This window comes from Ostrea edulis, chromosome 8 (assembly GCF_947568905.1).
Source record: "Ostrea edulis chromosome 8, xbOstEdul1.1, whole genome shotgun sequence".
Lineage (NCBI taxonomy): Eukaryota > Metazoa > Mollusca > Bivalvia > Ostreida > Ostreidae > Ostrea > Ostrea edulis.
Genome location: NC_079171.1, coordinates 23,395,704 through 23,412,679, shown reverse-complemented (window position 1 = coordinate 23,412,679; position 16,976 = coordinate 23,395,704). Strand labels below are relative to the sequence as shown.

Genomic DNA, 16,976 nt, shown 5'->3' with positions numbered 1-16,976 from the left:
ACTAATTAAAATGTGATTGAGTTCACAAAATAAAATCAAAGAAATATTGCATACAATCACGGACAAATGTTTGTGACGAAACAATTATGATGACGTCACAATGCACTGACTATTTCCGTGACTTATAGATTCTAACTACATATTGCCTGGGAAGTATATTCAAAGTCACAAATCAATTGATTTTGTAATTTAAAAAATGCACAGAAAATTTTATCATCGTGCAAAATGAATCCGTGATTTGTACTATTTTTTCGATTTCTGTGCATCCGTGCGTCCGTGACTTGTCCGTGTTTTGTAAATGGCACCCTTTAGATACGTCTTACGAGGTTCATTGCACTCAAATTTCATCAATTTATTATTTTTTTTAGAATATTTTTAATTTTTCTTTAATATATGAACGATATTGGTAGTTTACTCTACTGTTCTATGATATTTTTTGGTGTTTTGGGGTATTCTTAGGTGTTTTGGGGTAAATCTATGTTCCCTTACCGGATACGTATTACGCTGCGGAGCGTAGCGTGAACGATAACTCTAGTGGAGCGTAGCGGGAACGATAACTCTGGGTAGAGATTGGATACGTCTCTTTTATTCCGCTCACTTCCGCGCGAGACTATGGGTTGTTTTCATTGTGTAGCATATTCGAACTAAAATGGATGATTCTAGTATATTTTATTTAGCATTAATAGCAGCAACGTTTCACATGGCAACCGGTCCCATTTCAAAGACAGCAAGTATTATAAGGATAATTAACGTTTTACCTAGAAACGAACGGGAATATAAAGAGCTGACGAAGGACATTACCTGTAACGATACATGTGATAATGGAGAGGTGCAGTATCCTCATTATGTACCCAGCAGTACGGGTAATGTTATGTACATAGTGTGTGCTTGTAAACAGCCAGTCTTTGGTTATTGTCTAGAGTATAATGAAGGTAGTAAAACATACAACAAAACTACGGTGAAGAGTGCACGACTTACAAACTGTCTCCTTGCGAACCAGTGTACAATTCCACAGACAGCTATTTGTGGTTTGAATGTTTTGAGAGAATTGCGCATATGCTATCCCCTAGACAACAAATAGCAGAAATAGAATATTATAGAAAACAAGGGGACAATTCATCTTGTGAACAGAATGAAGATGCTGTGTCGCATTGGCGCATTGGTTTTTATGCTTTACTTGGGATTTCATTGTTGGAGGGTGTTTTGGTTGTCTGTTGTTGCAGAGCTCTTCGTACACATATTATATGTAAATGCTTTAAAAGTCCCAAGAGAAACGACAGTAATGCTTCTAATCAGGAAGAAGTGGATTCTACACCCTTAAACGTGGTCGACACACGTCAACTGAATGATCTACCTGCATCCTCACTTGAGATGCCAAACAGTTTTCCTGAACAACAAAATTGTTCACGCAGCAGCACTTCATCTGTACATAGGCAAGCCGTGGATGCAGGAGAAATATCTGCTAATGTTCCATATTCAGAGGATTTAGTGGTAGATATTGACAGAGGTTTGTATAATTATCTAAACGTTGGCAGATATTTATACAACATAACTTTTAACATAGACTGTCTTAAACTTATTTATTAAGTAAGTCCTTTTACTAAAAATGTAAAGTGATCATACTCTTTAATACGTAAGTTCCGAGTTACACAAAAATTATTTCCCTTTGTCGAACCCTTTCACATTTTATGACGTATGGTGGGTACACAATGTATACATTATATCGTAGACTGGCATTGTACATAACGATTAGTAAACGTACGATTGATGTAAAAAAAAAAGCGTAACTTTTGTTTATATCAATCACTGGTATGTATATTCTGGCCATATCAAGCATAATCTGTTTAAATAGGATCATCAAATTGGCTATTAAATCATTATTCGTTTCCTCTTCTACATGAGTGACGCTTTTATCAAAGAAAGCTGGCAATTAACAGTATTTGTTTGAGCCATTTTGTTATCCAATACTCATAAACTCAATAAAGAATTGCCTTTCCCCTGAGATAGGATGGTCTCAGAAACTCTGGATATTATCTTTTAAGAAATAATACAATGATAGTAATTAGCAAATGTACCCACTGTCATCATATTTTACGTCACAATTTACGGAAGAGTTTGACAAAGGGAAATAACTCTTGGGGAACTTTGACCTTCCGTATTGATACACACATGTATATGATTAATACATGTATGTATTTTGACTTCTATGTTGTAAAATGTGCTAATGTGTGACTATGTTTTATACCCATCTATTGATTTTGCAGACTGACATCCGACTTTCCAGATCACCTGTGATTTTCTGGATACTGTTATGATGAACTGCTCCTGCGAAGTTGATGTGATCTAACTCTCCAGATAGAAATACTATACTGTGACATAAATTATGTTTAAATAATTATATTTATTTTTTTTAACGAGTTTACATGTAATTTCAGAAATATTATTTTATTAATAAATAAACTTTAATTAATTTTTCCTGAGATGCATTAGTTTTCTTGACTGCTTGATAAAGTGCATACAACATGGATTTGTAAAATTGCTTTAGACTCAGAAATACATAAAGCTGGAAATTTAAAAAACAAAAAACAGATTAACTACATAATAAATGTTTACAGTGGTCTGTTGATCTGATTGGTGAGAAGAGTTTGAAACCTGAAACCTACTGAAGAAAACCCTCATACCAAATCGTGTAATAAATCACTCATCTCCAGAAATACAAGCAGCCCACATGCAGTATTCATCACCTGAGTTTTAGTTTTTTTTAAAAGTATCGATCTCCAGTCCCAAGGCCCAGGGACTGTTTTGAATACTAATATTCAACAATAGTATATAATGTTTTAAGAACACATTTTTTTTCAATGCCCTTGAAAGTGCCTTTAGTGATGAAAAGCGTTTCATTAAATATGTAGAATTAACATGATGACTAACTTGGATCCATCCTAGACTAGAGTCAATACTTTGGAGTTGCAAAATTGACAATATTAGTAAATCCTTTTCTGCTTTTCCTTAATGTGCAGCCATTCAGATTTTATTTCATATCAGCAAACTTCAAGAAGAATTTCAAATGATAAAGAAAATATAATCGCTATAATAATTTTAGCTAGAACCATGAAATTTACAATTTTGGTAAAGGACTACCTACTCCTGCTTCACATCTGCTATTACTTCTTTTTTTACATACTTAGTACCAAAAAAAGTAAACCTTCAGTTGCTAATTGAACTGTAGTTAGTTACTATACTTGTGTCCTTTTTATACGCCCGTCGAAGACAGGACGTATTATGGTATGGCGTCGTCCGTCTGTCTGTCCGGACCTTGTGGGCAGGATACAGACTGAACCATAAGCCCTAGGACTTTACAACTTGGTACATTTCATCACCATGATGAGAGGAAGAGACCTATTGTTTTTTCAAGGTCAAAAGTCAAGGTCGTAGTATCACTTATTAGGAAAACCTTGTGGGCAGGATGCAATCCGAACCGTAAGCTCCTGGATATTATAACTTGGTATATTTGATCACCATGACGAGAGGAAGATGCCAATTTTTTTTCAAGGTCATAGGTTTACTTAGTAGGAAAACCTTGTAGGTATACAGACCGAACCGTTGGGGCTAGGAGTGTCAAATTTAATACGCATATACCTTATTCCAAGTGGAGGAAGCCTATTGTTTCTCAAGGTCAAAGGTCAAGGTGGTTGTAGCAGGATACAAACAAAACTGTTGTGGCTAGGCATGTCAATACTTTTCTTTTTCAAGTTTAAAAGGTCAAGACTGTTAGATGGCATGCTTCACTTGATAATTTGGTGCCAAGTATAGCTTGTGAACTTCCAAGTTATACTTTATTGAAGAAATATTTCTATATAATTTGAGATTCTCCTGCAAAAAAAAATGGTGATCTGCCATTACAAAAATAGTTATGTTTAATATTTTTGACCATTTCAAACTGAAACTAATTACTGAAATAAACACATGAAATCAAATTGTATGGAGTATCATTCTGCATGATATGTCTTCATTATACATTTTATGGCTACAAGTGTGTAATAAGGATCCTCTCCGTGGTGGCACTAGAAACAGTCATTGCTATTGTAGCTGTAGTGAACTGTCTGAAAATAGCTTTTCCTTTCCTTCATCAGATTAATAGATGTTGCTTTGTAACATACACTTTTATATATGTAATCACATCATTAATACCAGTCATTTGTAAGAATTATTACCATTCATATACTTCTTATGCATATTCATTGTGTGGTAGCAATGAGTCTGGCTAAAAGATCATGCTTGCTTTAGTCTTAAGGATGCAAGACTCTTCTGGATAATAACTGTATTCATAAGAATTGTGCAAAAGTAGTGTTTATTTTTTTTTAACTTAGTGCATTTTTAGACCATATATTTTTAAAGAAAATCCAGTTTGCACCCTTAAGATTTTTTGCAGTACTATAAAATGTTGATATCCATTTCTACAAGCATATTAATGATATAGCTCACAGAGGACAGTGCTAACTTCACTAAAATATGAATCCCACTAAAATATGTTTTCCTAAGGGTTGTTTTATGTTATTAGGAAAAATATGTATTTAAATTAGGCGCTATATATTAATAATAATAATTATGCATATTAATTGTGACATTATGAATATTTTATTCACATGCATGTGCACATCTACTTTATATTATCTTTTCTCTCACATTTGTAAAGCGCTTTAGAGAACTAATGCTGATGGGGTGCTATATAAATCTTGTAATTACAATTACATTATATATACCAAGTTTGACACCTCCCTGGTGTAAGAACCTTTACAATGGGTATCATCAAATTTACAATTTTGGTAGAGGTCCTGTTGATTTACATCACTATGTATATTATATTTTGGGTTTTTCTTGCACGTGTGGTTGTAAAGATTTTTTGAAAATGGTCAATGTCTGCTTAGCCCCAGAGGTGCAAGAGTCCTGAAATTTACAATTGCTGTCCCCTTTGTTCCAAAAGTGCTTCATACCAAATTTTTAAAAAAATACCATTTTGGTCCAACCCTTATACCAAAACCATCACCCCTAGGATCATCAAATTTATACTTTTGGTAAAGAACTGTCTGCTCTTTCTAAATATCCATTTACTTTCAATTTAATATCAATAGCACTGATATTGTTTAAATGTTCTTCACATATACACTTTATACCAAGTTTGGTCCCATCCTCGAGTCGGAACATCTACCCCAGGGATCATGAAATATACAATTTTTGAAGTAGCCTTCCTACTGTACATTTCGTTTTTTACAAAGTTGTGCAGTTATAAAGTACATGTAAAAATGTTGGCTGTTTTGTCCAAACTTAAGGCCCCAGGAGTCCTGCAATTTACAATTTAACCCCTCCTTGTCCCCAAGATGCTTCAAACGAAATTTGAAAAGAATTGAAATGGTAGTTATCAAGAGGTTCAAAATGTTCTATTGTTCAGTCACATTTAATAACTGACCATTTTGGCCTCACCCTGATACCAAAACCCCTACCCCTGGGATCATCAAATTTACAATTTTGGTGAAGGACTACCTACTCTCTCTAAATATCCATTTAGTTTTAATTTAAGTATTAATGGTACAGAAGATGTTATTTAAATATTTTACACTTAAACACTAAATACCAAGTTTGGCCCCACCCAGGGGTCATAACCTCTACCCAAGGGATCATAAAATTTACAATTTTGGTAGAGGCCTTCCAGCTCCAAATCACTGCATTTAACTTTTCTTGCACATGTGTGGTTATAGAGAAAAAGTTTCTTGAAATCGGTCAATTTTTGGCATTTTTTACTCTGCCCCTAAGGCCCCAGGAGTCCTGAAATTTACAATTTATGTCCTCCTTGTCCCAATGATGCTTCTTACCAAATTTGAAAAGAATTGGAATGGTAGTTACCAAGAAGTTTAAAATATGTTCAGTTGTTAATTCATGTCGGACTACAACTAATAATTTTGCAATGTCACCAGTCAGTCTATAAATCTTATTTTGTTGGGGGAAATGCAGAGAGGAATAGAGAATGATCCTGTGGTCACATACAGGTGTACCATACCACCAGTTTTGATATACACATGTGACTTAATTATGTCTCCCCTCTTTCAGGGGGAGACATTTTTTTGTACTTTCCGTCCGTCTGTCAGAAAATCTTGTGAACGCTTCTCCTATATGGTTTATTGGATATACTTGAAACTTTGTACAATGCTTCATTGTCATTTGTAGATGTGCATATTGTCGGGACAGGAGGATCCAATTATTTTCCTATAAGTTATAGTGGATCTAAGAGGGTTGGAGGATGTAAAATAGCTTGTGAACACTTCTCTTATATGGCTTATTAGATAGATTTGAAACTTTGTGCAATGCTTCATTGTCATTTGTAGATGTGCATATTGTCAGGACAGGAGGATCCAGTAATTTTCTTAAAAAGTTAAAGTGGATTTAAGAGGGGTGGAGGATGTAAAATAGCTTGTGAACTCTTCTCCTATATGGCTTAGTGGACAGATTTGAGACTTTGTACAATGGTTCATTGCCATTTGTAGATGTACATATTGTTGGGACAGAAGGATCCAATTATTTTCCTAAAAGTTGTAATGGATCTAAGAAGTGTGGAGGATATAAAATAGCTTGTGAACACTTCTATATGGCTTATCCGATAGTCTTCACATTTTGTACGATACATCAATGCCATTAGCAGGGACAAGAGGATCCAATTGTTATAGTGGATCTGAGGGGTGGATGGTGTAAAATAGTTTGTAAATACTTCTCCTATGTGGCTTATTGGAGTTCATATTGTCTATGTTCCTACTCATGCTTTTTCCTCCATACCATGCAGTACATTAAGGGGAGGAGGTTTCATTTGGAGCACTTCCACTTTGGGGATCTGGCTTTAACAATCTCCAGTATTACATATATATTAAGAAACACATCCATATATTCACACAAGACACAGATTAGCTTCATAGAATCTATTTGAAATAACCACGGCACAAGTTTGTATTTTCAACAGAAAATTCCAGATTCAAACATCAATAAAACTAAACATGAAAAAGACATGAATGTGTTCCCATGTACACATAGTGAACTATTAGTTTAAAACTTTAGAACACAAGTTAACTCTGTCCCATTTCTTCCCCATGCTTTGCAAACACAATATTTAACATTTTGCATCCCTGAGTTGATTTAAAATCATAATTTATAATTGCTACTAATCACAAATACCCATTAGCCCCCCCCCCCATTTGTGCTTTTTATCCCCCATCCCCTCTAATCCCGACACATATTTAAATTGGTTCTTTTTTTACTGTAGGTTTTAATGTTAAGCTTCTAGATCAGTCTCATGTGCCTATTTACATCAAGAATTATAAATACTGAATTACAGTCGAAAGATTTATTACTTGCGATACCGTACTAGTAAATGTGTATTTTATAATAAGGGAATTCCAAACTGTATTCATCTTATTTATTAATATCTTTTTTCAATCTATACTGGCAGTTTATAATCAGATTTTTTTTAAATTACGAGATTGTTAAGCCTTTAGGCCAATTCAACTTAATTGATAGATTATCATCCCCGCCCGCACCTCAAAAATTCACCTGCCCCGAATTTTTTTATTTCGCGAAACTTGCGATTTCCGGATTATTTTCATGTCCGACTCTGGTATTTACACTTGTGTTTACATTTCCGGTGTAGCAACGTGAAAACCCACGTGAAGAAAATAGATCGATATGTTTTTTTTTAATTTCTCGCGTTCTTACCGGCGTAAATCTTGAAGTTATGTATATTTCTGTTATATCCTTAGATTAAAGCTGAACCTGGAATTAGTCTATGAAAATAGCATAGATTGATATCCATCTTGCATTAAATGATGCGGATCCGTTGAAAAAAACAACCTCATTTGTCTTCAATATTTTTCTCAGAAAATAAAAATTGAAAAATTAAATCCTCCCACCCGCCCCATACTTTTTGCTGACCCTGGATGATAATCTACTAATTAAGTTGAATTGGCCTTATATATTTGTTTAAGACCCACTTACACATGTAACAACCATAATCTATGATATTTACAAGAGTAAATACAGCATACACACTATCAGGTGTAATAGAAGTTTCATGTCACTATTCAATATCAATATTCTTAATGAATGAAAACATAAAAAATCAACCTCACAAATCTTAAAAGCAGAGTTGCATATAGAAAATAATGGAAATCATCCTGCAAGCTGTTATTAATGGGTATCACAGTTTGTAAACTTTAAAACAAGTTCTGTGATAACTTTGAATAAACAATCCAGGCTTCGTGCACTGACTGATTCTCCACTACGACAGAATAACTAATTGTCCTCGGGAATGACCACCTACACAACCTCTTCTCCATTCTCGTCACCTTGGTAAATAATGCTATCCGACGGCATGGTGATGTGAGTGGCCTCCCCTGAATACAATGCTGCCAGATTAGCTGCTGTGGCCTGGGCAGCCTCTCCGTCCGCCTCAAACTGGATCGTGGACACCGCCGAGTTGGTCTCACTTGGCTGATTTTCATTGTTAATTTCAAACGGAATAGTGACGTGTGTTTCCACCACTTCCTCGGTCATCCCCTCCTACGGGTTATCGGCAGTCGACACGGGGACGTACTGTACGATGTTGTTTTCGCTGACGCTCGAGGCAGGAGTGTGGATGACTGTGATTACTCCGTCCTCCTCAATCGTCTGGATGTTTGGACCATCACTGAAATCAAACGATGGCTAAATCAATATCACTTTACCTTAATACATGTAGAAGCACTGGTATAACTTTCAGAAATCTTAAAATATTATCTAAAAATATTTTCTTTGCACAGGAAACGTCGTTTATCCCAGTGTGAATAAGATAGGAATCTGTCTGAACCAAACTATTCATTTCTGAACAAAGGACGATACATTTGTGTTGGATCAAGTTGACAGGTGTGGATGAGACACTAAGGTTGATCTAATGATCTACACATGTCAACGAGATGTTATCCAATTCCTCATGTGGGTATCTCTCGGCAATGAATTTATCGACTATTAGTAACTTTAAAGTGCTGTAGATTCCTAATTTTACGTGAGTACTTACTATCACAAAATGACTCGTATACGTCAAATCGAGCGAGAACATAAATTCACGCGTGCTCAGTTGATCAAGAGTGTGTACAATAATTTTAGCAATATAAAAATAAAAGCAAGTAATTTTAGTTCGCAAGTGATGCTTCTCGCAAAATTATGCAATAATAAATTCCTTGCGTATATCTAGGAATTTACAGTATGCCCACAATGAAGTAAACACTTACAGAGATACAATCTTGGTCCTGACAGGTGCAGACTCTTGCATGTGGATCTGTTTGATGTGGCGGTTGAGCTTGGCTTTCTCTAAGAAGCCTTTACTACAGTAGTCGCACTGGTGTCTGTAGATTCCGTCGTGGTTGTCCAGGTGACTCTGTAGCTTAAACTTCAGTCGGAATCCTGCATTTACAAAAACAATGAAAATGTAATACTACCACCACTGAATCATTATATTTTGTGGAAACTCAATTCTTATGGATTTTCAGTCAATGAATTTAAAATTCAAAGAAATGTACAATCTTATACATGTACATAATATATCAAATTAAATGTACAGAAAAGGTATCCGTGAAATTTACACCCAAACAAAACTGTTAAAAAAAATCTATAAATTCCTCCCCCAAACCGTATAGCAAACAAGTTTTATTTGGGTATTTCTATCTTAGCATATGAAATTTCTTTTAGCATGTTCAGTAATTAATATTGTCATAATACTTCATTCAAATTCTAGAATACAAAGACGCATGAGGATACTTGTATCTTAACTGGCAAAACTCTGCTGGAGGTAGTATTTTACCTCATCAATTTTAATACACAGAATTTCAAAGCTATGGAAAGTGGACACATAAATCACACTGTCCTAGGACAATGCATTATCTAGTACCCCTGCACTGCGCTACACATCAAATACATTGTACATTATCTGGTACCCCTGCACTACACATCTTGTTACATTATCTGGTACCCCTGTACCACACATCTTGTTACATTATCTGGTACCCCTGTACCACACATCTTGTTACATTATCTGGTACCCCTGTACCACACATCTTCTTACCTTTCCCACAGATGTGACAGATGTGAGGATTCTGCCCTGTGTGGGAGTAAGTGTGAAACTTCATCCTCTCCTTGCTGACGAAACCCAGACCACAGAATTTACACTTGTACGGTCGCTCTCCCGTGTGAAGACGGCGATGACACTGCATAGCACCCATCTGAAAAATTTTGTTATTAAAAATGACTAACTTTTCAGTACATCGCTAATCTTAAATATATGCATTAAAGGGATTGATTCACGATTTTACGCAAAATTTTGTTTTTCACTTTTAATGATCAAAATCTACTGTCTAATGTGATTGAAAGATTTCACATAAAAATTAAGGTTATACATCATCACAGAAGCTCAATTTAGAGAGTTTATTATTTGTTTTGTAAACAAAGATTGCGATATGTTATTGTTTACGGAATTTTCAAAAGAAATGGATATCAATCTAAGTATTATTATATCTTTCATTTTTCAAGCATTTTTGGGGTGAAAAGTGTAATCTAAAAGTTAAAATTTGTGACTATGCAAAATTAAGATGCATTATATTACAAAATCAATATTTCACTTGTTTGTTTGTTTACATAAAAAGACTCTCGAGTCTTTGTTTACATAACACATATTTAAGGCTAAAATATTGCTTTCATTCATGCATTCAGAAGGTCAAAATTTTGGCTGTCAACATTAAATGAGTTATATGTCTAATGTTTAACATCAAAAATGAAAAATGTTTTTATCAAAAATCGTGAACCAGTCCCTTTAACCTATAACAGTATCTTAGTAACATGGATACAATGACTGTTTCTTCGTTAAGCACCCAATATTAAAGGTGAAAGCAATGGGTATTCCAGATTTGACTTGTAAAAAAATCAGGTCTTGTGTCAAGGTAGGCATAGGTGCAATTAACAACCTTCACTGCTGTGGCCCTGAGCGCCATGAATGAGTCAAAATTTCAACCACTTCACCTACAGCTGGTGACTTTTCTACGCGAGAGAAAAAATTCTCAAATGGGATGCAAACTACATGCATATAAACATACTGTATACACAGGACAGTGTATGCCTTCTCTTACCTCAATGGAAATCTCCCATTTACACATGAAATTTACTCTTAAGGAAATTCTCAGTCTATTTCTATATACATGTACATGAACGTTTTTTCCCCATAAACTACTGGTACCTGTAACCAATAAACAATATCATTCCCGATGCTAAATCATTCTGAGAGTGAAAAATTCCCAGTAACAAACTGCTTGTACTTCGCTATGTACATGTATGAAGCGTTGTACAAGTTATCTAATTTCTTCACTTGCTCTTAAAGTGAGTCAATAAAATGGTGCTCATTTGTAAAATTGTAAACTATGAATATGGTACCTGTTTCTTCTTTAAAATATGGTTTAATCAGTGTTAATTTTAAAACAAATGCCAATTGCTGACATGAAAGAAAATTCCCAGTTCTATTTTGAACTATCCCCCCCTCCCCCAATTGAATGGGCTTTGGTGCCATTTCCATAAAGTAGGTAGCCTAGGTCACGCAAGCCGTTTGACTTCCCACTCAAACGCCTTGGAGCGTTCTATTTAAAAATATTACACCGCGAGGGGGCGCTATCGAAAAACGGAAATGGCGACACCAAAGAAAACAAAGACCACAGCTGTTGTTCCAAATGTCAGTTTATGTGTCGCTTGTTCTAAAGAAAGCAAACGTGTTTTTGCAAGTTCGAAACTTGGTCCTTCATTAGAGAAACCAGTGACGATATGACCAGAATTATGCTGACTTCACGAGAACTAGTATTACTATGCAGGTCTTCTTCAAACATTAATTGCGGTAGAATCGTATACAATAGCGATTTCCCATAGCCTGTTGGTAATACTGCCAACACGTCTGACCTATTTGCTAATTTAAGTAAACACTCTTTCTGTAAAGGTTTCAGTGAGAATTCGATTTTTAAATCTGATAAAACTTTGTTTATCTTCTGTTCGACTGCATCCGTCATCGTTATGCATCAACCAATCAGCTGCTTTATCAGAATTCGGATAAGCCTCGTTATGAAGTGTAAATGTTTATCATAGAATGCTCCTAGACGTTTGTCTTGTAGAACACTGCATTGACAAACGTGTAGGTGACCTAGACTATAAAGTAGGAAAAAACACTGATACATTCAGTCATAAAAAGCACCAAATGCTGATACGCATTCAGAGTTTGAAAAACCTTCACATCTAACAAATGTGTTGTATTTACTGCAAGTTGTAGGTTCACCGCTCAAAATGGTGGTGACCCAGTGATTTGGAGCTAGTAAAATTTGTTTCTGGACCAGTAAACCATTTATCCTCTTGACCAGTTATTTCTATTTACAGTAACCGTGGAATTGTTAGATTTTGTAGAGGCTCGATTCTCGTGGGTACAGCTATCCCACAAATTTTAAGCCACAGTGAAATACATGTATACAAACTATGTAGTGTTTTAACATACAGAAATCATAACCACAAAATCATGTCCCAACGAAACTAAAAAAAATCTCAACAATCCATGAAAACTAAGCCCCATGAATCCACAGTAAATGATTCTAAAATATTCTATCAGATATAGGCCACTAAAATATTTTATCAGATATAGGCCAGTAATATATTCTATCAGATTTAGGCCAGTAAAATTGACAAGGTCACATACTGTTTCATTGAACGGAAAGCATTTCTCAAGTTTAACTAAAAACCTTTCATAAGGACTGCAACCCTTCCCCACTAAACAGTGTACCAAGAATCACTTGCAATACATGTAACTATCGAGATCATTAGTTTAATCTGTCATTTTGGGCAAGTAGTTTTCATTTGCACTAATCAAGTGGAACAATAACATCTTCCAATGGAGGAAGAAAAAATATGACCATGATGTTATGTGTCCTTTCAATTTGGATAAAATGACAAATGAACCCAAAAGACTTGAAACATTATCTGCATCAAAACGGTTGATTCATAAACGAACTGATGAATCACCTGAGTAAATGCCCGATCACAGATGTCGCAGACGTATGGCTTTTCCCCAGTGTGTCGGCGACGGTGGCACTTGAGGATGTTTTGCTGAGTGAAGGACATTGGACAAAGGTCGCACTTGAACGGCCTCTCCTTGCTGTGTACGCGGCTGTGCTTCTGAAGGTCTGCCTTCTCGAAGAACCGCTTCCCACACTCCGTACACACCTCATTACGAATATGTGGATTAATAAAACATACACTGTACTGTAGAAAGTGGTGGACATTTACACTAAAAATGCAAGGTGAAAATTCTCCACAAAATCTCTTTGGTATCCAAGTTATTGTGTTTTGTATTTCGAAGCAAAAAGTACTCAACGGCTTCGCACAGACAACAGCTACATTTCCGATGTTTATAGATTACTGGCTTCTTATGGTGCAATTATATATAAACTTCTTAACTATGAGCAGAGGTAAAAGCTCACCTGGGTGTGGAGATACTTGTGTCGTCTGAGATGAGACAGCTGAATAAAACGCTTCCCACAATCCTGACATTCGTAAGGTCTCTCACCTGATGCAGAAAAACTTTCCAATACAATATGTTCCATAAACAAGTGTCGCGCATTATTTTGTTTCATTACAATATTTTCTTTTATTATATACTTTCAATTTCATCTCTTCTTTTTCCTTTAAAAGTTTGCGGGCATATATCACACGATACATGCCCGGAAACATTCCGGCCCGCAAACATTACGTCACAATCAAATTTCTACGCCGTTAATTTTCAATTTTTTTGTGTTTTTCCATCTTTTACTCAGTTAAACTGATAAAGTTATTGTTAAAAATAAAATTATTGTTAGTTTCTAAATGAAATTGAAAGTGTATAATAAAAAGGTTATAGACTTTGTATGGGAAATATGACGACCTCGTTTTTGTCGCGAACGGACCTCGCAAGCTCGGTCCGTCTACGCGCCAAAAAACTCGGTCGTCATATTTTCCCATACAAAGTCTATAACCTATAAATACGATTACTTATACTTGGTGGAAACTTTTCTCAGAAACATTATTTGCAATAAAGATTTTCTCAGTAAGTATAATGAGCATTGATCATGCACATTTAAAAATTTACATATATGTAAAAAAAAAAAATCACAAACACTAATAAACAGAAGAAACACAAAGCATCTTGTGAAACAAATATTTTCACAACTGCCTAATATCTCGAAATTATACAAAATGACCAATATAGAAATTCAGTGTACCTGTGTGAATTCTAATGTGATTTTCCAGACTCTTTTTCTCCCCAAAGCCTTTCTGGCAATGTGGACAAACAAACGGTCTCTCTCCTACAATGATAAGTTAACAATAATTGTAATCATTTAAAAAAAATGTCAATCTTCTGTAGTAATATATGACAATCTGTCATCATCTTTATCATTAAACATAGGCCATCTTATACAGAAATAAGTTATAGATGAGAATGTCATTATCTGTATAAGAAAACAATTAACAATTACAACAAACAGATTCTAGGAATTAATGACTTCATTCATGTTCTTGAAAGGTAAACATTCTAGGTACATGTAATCATGAAATCTATTTGCACCAGATGCCCCTTCATGTAAAACGTTTCATAGATGTAGCTTGAACCAGGTCTCATGAGTTGCCCTCTTTCATAAAAGCTTTTATTTATGCATTTTGAGCTCTTTCTGCCTGTGATATCACCTGAGTGTGTCACACTTTCTGCCCGTGATTTTACCTGTGTTTCACTGTGTACTCTGAGCTACACTTTCTACCCATGATTTTACCTGCATGCTTCACACTTTCTACCTGTGATTTTACCTGTGTTTGACTGTGTACTCTGAGCTACACTTTCTGCCCGTGATTTTACCTGTGTTTGATTGTGTACTCTGAGCTATACTTTCTGCCCGTGATTTTACCTGCATGCTTCACACTTTCTACCTGTGATTTTACCTGTGTGTTTGACTGTGTACTTTGAGCTACATTTTCTGCCCATGATTTTACCTGCATGTTTCACACTTTCTGCCAGTGATTTTACCTGTGTGTTTGACTGTGTACTCTGAGCTACACTTTCTGCCAGTGATTTTACCTGTGTGTTTGACTGTGTACTCTGAGCTACATTCTCTGCCTGTGATTTTACCTGCATGTTTCACACTTTCTGCCAGTGAGATTACCTGTGTGTTTGACCATGTGCCTCTTCAGATGCCCCTTGTTGTAGAACTTTCTGTCACAGTGTTCACACTGGAATTCCTCCACTTCATCTCCCTCAGGCGGGTGACAGAATTTGATGTGCTTCCTCAGAGTGTCCTGTTCATACAACAAGGTGTATATATACAGGATATGCAAGAGTTGTGTATCTTGGATTAATAAATCAATATACACTAGAGTACAATAAACTAACAAAAATATTACCCAGGGCTTGAAGCTAACTTTTTATGTCATCAGTCCAGCCGGACTGATGGGGTATAATTTCAACCAGTCCGCAGAAAATTTACCAGTCCAACAGATTTTTCCAGAAATAATTAAACATTTCATTAAGGTTATTAAAATGAAATTTAACTCACTATGTCTCTGACAATATTGCAACACTTATGTGAGATTCATGTTTATTAATGTTTATTAATCGGGTTCGTCTGATATCTACAGAAGCATGCCAAATGTGTATTGTGTATATAAGATTTCATAAATATATTTTCCAAAATGAGGCTTTAGAAAATTAACCAGTCCCATCAGACTGACTAAAACAAATGTCGGTCAGTCCGCCAGACTTTTAACTAGTCACAGACTGACGGGCATATGTTAATTTCGAGCCCTGATTACCCCAATTATACAATGGCAATAAAGGAATGCCAAATGTACAATGACATTGAAATAATCCTAAATTACAGAACGACATTGAAATAATTCTAAATGGAAGAATGTCAATAATTTAATCCCAAATTATCAAATGATGACAATGGAATATCAAATGTATTGTGCTTTAATACAAGTACATCAGCATGTCTATAATTTAGAACTGTAGTTCAGATACAATTTGGCTAAGGTTAATAATGTATTAGTGACATCTGCATCTCTCTCTCTCTTTCTCTCTCTCTCTCTCTCACTCTACTGCATATTTTGACACTGATGTTAATGCTTTTACGACTACACCAAATATGTAAAGATATGATATCTACTGTAACAAACTTGTACATTTCATTCAGTTACATGTGTTCATTCTAATCCGGTTATAACTCACTACCACACAATTCAGACTGATACAGCAATCACACACCCCTTCCCATCATGCATCCCATTTTGACTTGATGAGATCGCCTACCTTGTCTTTGTACGACCTAGGACAGATTTCACACTTGTACATTCGGACCTTGGTGTGAGTCATGATGTGGCGCTTCAGGTGGGTGATCTTAAAGAACCGCTTGGGACACATATTACACTGGTGGATCCTGTCTGGGACCTCGGTGTGGGTCCGCATGTGGATCTGGTACAACCTGTGATGTAATATACCGTGTATGTAGAAATTTGAGCGACTATCTGATTTGGCGTTATTAGCGAGAGTATTGAGGTCTCTAAAATTAAACATCGGTAACAATTTATTCCATATCGGAGGTAATAGCTATCTTTCTTAGAATTAAAATGAAATACTAAAACCTATTACTTGGTATTTAAATAAATTATAATTTGAGTTATCTCCCTTAACACTGTATTGGTAAAATTGTGCAATATGGTATCTTTCAGTGGTGATGTCCAAGAATAATGATTTTGTTTAACCACAGATGAACCAATCAATGAATGTTTTACAATCTTATATCTTACATCAGTCAGTGTTGTATACATGTGATGACATGTTTGCTTACACACAGCACCAAAGAGTT

General features: G+C 35.4%; 3 protein-coding genes across 3 annotated transcripts; 1 reads left to right on the top strand and 2 right to left on the bottom strand.

The window, feature by feature from the left end:
* Nucleotides 1-572: 572 nt before the first annotated feature.
* LOC125660727 (uncharacterized) lies at nt 573-2,480 on the top strand. Its single transcript, XM_048892544.2, has 2 exons — nt 573-1,507; nt 2,265-2,480. The coding sequence occupies exons 1-2, from the start codon at nt 1,057-1,059 to the stop codon at nt 2,267-2,269; spliced, it is 456 nt and encodes a 151-aa protein (XP_048748501.2). The 5' UTR covers nt 573-1,056; the 3' UTR covers nt 2,270-2,480.
* A 4,467-nt stretch (nt 2,481-6,947) lies between these two features.
* On the bottom strand, nt 6,948-13,469 carry LOC130049476 (zinc finger protein 239-like). The gene is made up of 4 exons (XM_056147201.1): nt 13,108-13,469; nt 10,133-10,289; nt 9,303-9,474; nt 6,948-8,722 (listed from the first exon to the last, which is right to left on the bottom strand). Exons 1-4 carry the CDS (start codon nt 13,204-13,206, stop codon nt 8,596-8,598), a joined length of 555 nt encoding a protein of 184 aa, XP_056003176.1. The 5' UTR covers nt 13,207-13,469; the 3' UTR covers nt 6,948-8,595.
* A 72-nt stretch (nt 13,470-13,541) lies between these two features.
* On the bottom strand, nt 13,542-16,576 carry LOC130049634 (zinc finger protein 25-like). The gene is made up of 4 exons (XM_056147504.1): nt 16,421-16,576; nt 15,276-15,408; nt 14,343-14,426; nt 13,542-13,651 (listed from the first exon to the last, which is right to left on the bottom strand). Exons 1-4 carry the CDS (start codon nt 16,574-16,576, stop codon nt 13,542-13,544), a joined length of 483 nt encoding a protein of 160 aa, XP_056003479.1.
* Nucleotides 16,577-16,976: the final 400 nt, after the last annotated feature.